The 3,976-nt window shown below is 40.0% G+C and overlaps 1 protein-coding gene across 1 annotated transcript; it reads right to left on the bottom strand.

Annotated features, from left to right (window-relative positions):
• Positions 1–1,181: 1,181 nt before the first annotated feature.
• On the bottom strand, positions 1,182–3,720 carry NKX6-3 (NK6 homeobox 3). The gene is made up of 3 exons (XM_044276974.1): positions 3,348–3,720; positions 2,011–2,180; positions 1,182–1,412 (listed from the first exon to the last, which is right to left on the bottom strand). Exons 1-3 carry the CDS (start codon positions 3,718–3,720, stop codon positions 1,182–1,184), a joined length of 774 nt encoding a protein of 257 aa, XP_044132909.1.
• Between the last annotated feature and the right edge of the window lie 256 nt (positions 3,721–3,976).

The following is a 3,976-nucleotide window of genomic DNA, read 5'->3' as shown; positions in this document are numbered from 1 at the left end:
CTCTCCTCTTACTCACTCCCTCCACTCCCAAGCACACCCTGAAGAGAGTGCGTAGACTGCCCCGATTACTTAAAGAGATAGTACAGGATTTAAAAAATATGCCTACTTTCTTCTAAAAACAGCCCCGGTATTGCAGTTCTGCCCCATTCACTTTAAAGGAGCTAAGCAGCAGTACCAGACAAAACCTGTGGACAGGTGTGGCACTGTTTCTGGAAAAAAAATCTGTCACTATTTTCTAATTCTGCACAACCCTTTTAACCCCTTAGATTTACAAGCAGTACATTGACACACCTTGTAGACTTTTAATGAACATTGTGGATACACGTGTTGTTAACAGCAATCGTATTTGCTCCATACACCATCAGAGGTATGACAAAAAAATTATTTAGCAGACGAATATATGTAGATTCCCTGACTAGAGGGATGGATATTACTATTCATAGCTATAGAGAAGTCTCTGAAGGGGGCTCAGTCTTTAATATTAAAGGGGTAGAAAAACAGACTTCCAAAAATAGTGCTACACCTGTCCATAAGTTGTGTCTACTAGCGCAGCTCAGCTCCACTGAAGCGATTGAGGCTAAACTGCATTACCACTCACAACCTGTGGACAGTTGTGGCGCTGTTTTTGAAATAAAGAAGCCATGTTTATCTAAACCCTATATTACCCCTTTAAACATCAAGTCACTTTTTGAACTGGCCACCATATGAAGTGTTTCTTCAGAATGTCCTGCCTTGTGATGGCTCCTCGGGTGTACCAGTCTTCAAGCAAGCTATATATTCTTTATGTGAACAGATAAATACCAGTTTCGGAGTGCAGCATATTCAAAGTCTATATTCATGGGCAGTCTATCATGAGGACTCATTGGCCGCAATGCAGTAAGTCCAGGTGGCAGAGATTTTGAGGCTCTCAGGAAGCTGTAGGGCTTTTTGGAAATCTGGAGTTTCACAGAATCTTTGGCAAGCGGGTCACCAGTCACCATGGTGTAAACACCGATTTCAATTTAATTTTTCCATATACCCATGTAGAATAAATGGCATAGTCTTTGACATTGGAACATGGTAATTGAATTTCCAGGTTGCTCCAGAACATGCGTGCCCCAGTATATTTTCTAGAACATGGTTGATACAGATATCTTTTGAGTTGTAAAGTTCTTCAAAGCCCCCGGAATGCCTTTCTCCTGTCACAGGTTGTGAGGGGCCAGACTAAGGACTGAGAATGCTGCCCGGTGTTTCCTCAGTAGCAGACGGATCTTCTCATCATCAGAGTCAGGGTCTAAGGGTTTGGTATACTCATCATCCTCATTCTCAGAAGGTGTTAGGTCCCCGTGGGCCCGAGAACCAAGGGAAGGTGGGCATGAGGGGTCAACAGTGCTTTTCTTACGCCACTTAGTGCGGCGGTTTTGAAACCAGACCTGGAGAACAGTAATAAATATGTTATTTATGTTATATCTATCTATCATGTTTTTCTTTCTTTTTCTTTCTTTCTTTCTTTCTTTCTTTCTTTCTTTCTTTCCTATCTATCTATCTATCTATCTATCTATCATCTATCTCCTATTTATCTATACTGTCTCTCATATATATCTATATGTCTCTCCGTCTTTCTAATCTATCTCCTTCTTTCTTATCTATCTATATGTCTGTTTGTCTGTGTCTATCTTTCTTATTTATCTATCTGTCCTTCTTTCTCTCTTATCTATTGCTTTTTCTTAGCAATCTCTGTGAACATCTCTCTTATCTATCTTTATCTGCCTATCCCTTTCTATAACTATCTCACCCTCTAGCTATCCCTCTCTCTCTTTTTTATGGAACATTCTAATATTTTGTAATACTTTGACCACCAGGAGTCTTTTCTACTCTTGGTGGACCTTACAAACAAAACATTTATAATGATAATAATAGTTATGATGATGGTGAAGGAAATACATCACAGATAGTAGTTACTACGATTGTGTCTAATGGTGATAATGAGTAACAAATATCATGAATGAAGCACTAAGAAGATGAACTAACCTTGACTTGGGACTCACTCATGCCAAGGCTAAAGGCCAGTCTGGCCCTTTCTGGCCCTGCAAGATACTTCGTTTGCTCAAAGGTCTTCTCCAAAGCAAAGATCTGGTGGCCTGTGAAAGTAGGACGGGTGTGTTTTTTCCTTGTGGACATATCCATGCTCCCTGTGGGTCCTGAAGATGGGTAATAAAGCACTTACTTTTATATGTCAGCAAATTGTAGAACAAGTCAAAATCAAGTGAGCTCAAATTCAAGCAGTATGAGGAGGACCCAAGTCTACACTTTAGACAGACGTCACCTTTAGTACCTAAATACTGACAGCTATCCTAGTGTCATGTTGTCACATCAATTTGTAATGTCACAAGAACCCTTTGTGGTATGTCGTGATCAGTTATGGAGACGTGTAAGCTCAAACAGGTCAAAATCTCACAAAATTGTGCAATATGCTAACGTCAAATATGTACAGTATCTCTGGAGAAGACTGGTTCTCATTAAAGAGACCTAGTTAAGTGTATAGAGACTTACTTACAGGCAGTGCTCCATCCGAGAAAATAAATAGATAAAAAGATTCAAATTAGCTCTCCTCTAAGACTTGTATGTAAAAATTGCATAAGAGATGATCCTGGCTTTGAATGAGGACACTAGTCTATACCTTGGGGCCACTCCTTATCTGAAGCCAGATGGTAAGCTTCCTGTATCCAGTGTTGGAAAGGTCAACTTGAAATTGTCAACATTTTAGTTGAAACCTTCAATAATGTTGATGGTTTCAGATAACCCAATAACATAAGCATATAAGACAATTTAAAGTCTTTACAGACCTCTATTAACATAGAAATTGACAAATAAATCCAAAATTGCCAATTAGACCAATTACATCTTCAGCAGATCCCAACAAAAACATTGAGACCTCTCAATATTTATGTAAATTAATTTAATAAAACAACATTTTGTTAACTTTGCTATCATATTGTTTGGTTCTCACTGGATATCTCCATGTTTCTGTGCATTTTGACTCCACAAAAAAGCCAAATGTTCTCCCAATGTCAAAATCTGTGGTCAGGACAGAGGTTTTCTTGGAATGGTCTTAGAACTGTAGAGATTTCAATCCTTAGAATTAAACAGTTAAAAAAATTAATTTTTTATGCATTGTAAAGACCTTTCCAAGAAACTCCCGATATTTCAGACTCCTGGGCACCCTAGAGTTCATTTTTGGGGTAACTACAGTCACAAGTCAATTTTTAGATTTTCAGTGGAGTCAGGCATTAATTCTAGTTTTAACTAGCAATTTTGGCTGTAAGTTTCTCCCCTTGTGTTGTCCATTTGCTTTCTTGGTTACTTACCATTGCTGAGTGTCCTGTTGCTTGTTCTCCATTCCTGCCCAATGTCCGTCCAGCTGCCTTGGTTCTGATTGCTATAGGGGCTTCCACTTTTGGTCATAATGCTCCCTTGCTCGGCAAAACAGCCACCGGTAGCTGATGCTCTTCCATATTCTGGGACTGTAGGATAGGTTTGCAACATGCTGCCTAGTGGAGTTGGCAGTGGCCGGCTGAGAATGTCTGAGATGCCATGTGGGGTGCCGGAAGGGAGGTGGCATCCCAGGACAGTGCTACTCAGCTTGTGAAAAGTTGTGTGGGCAGAAAACTGGCAACCAGCAGGGGCTTTAATTTCAGAATAAGGAGGCAACATGAAGGCTCCAGGATGATGGGTCTCCATGATCCTCAATTATTTTAGCTCAGCTGCTCTTCTAATGTGGTACCAGCGAAACTGCTGGAGGAATTTTCACCATGGGTCAAACCCATGAAAATGTGGTCAAACTTTCTTCAAAAATTTTCAGGTTGTCCGTTGAGCGTATAAAATGTAGTTGGAGATAAGTCAGATGGCTAAACCTTTCAGAAGGTATAATCTCCAGATATCTAATTTACTGCCTCATTTTCCCTTCCTGGTTTCTTACCTCTGTTGATCTTACTAC

The sequence above is a fragment of the Bufo gargarizans genome, chromosome 2 (assembly GCF_014858855.1).
Source record: "Bufo gargarizans isolate SCDJY-AF-19 chromosome 2, ASM1485885v1, whole genome shotgun sequence".
Lineage (NCBI taxonomy): Eukaryota > Metazoa > Chordata > Amphibia > Anura > Bufonidae > Bufo > Bufo gargarizans.
Note: the sequence above shows the minus strand (reverse complement) of the source record. Positions and strands in the feature narration are given on the sequence as shown.

Excerpts from the sequence above, each read along its gene's own strand:
- NKX6-3 (XM_044276974.1), bottom strand. The coding sequence starts at position 3,720 with ATGGAGACCCATCATCCTGGAGCCTTCATGTTGCCTCCTTATTCTGAA. Across the intron at positions 2,181-3,347 it reads CAACAGGACACTCAGCAATG|GACCCACAGGGAGCATGGAT; the intron begins GTAAGTAACCAA and ends ACCCATCTTCAG. Across the intron at positions 1,413-2,010 it reads TGAGTGAGTCCCAAGTCAAG|GTCTGGTTTCAAAACCGCCG; the intron begins GTTAGTTCATCT and ends ACTGTTCTCCAG.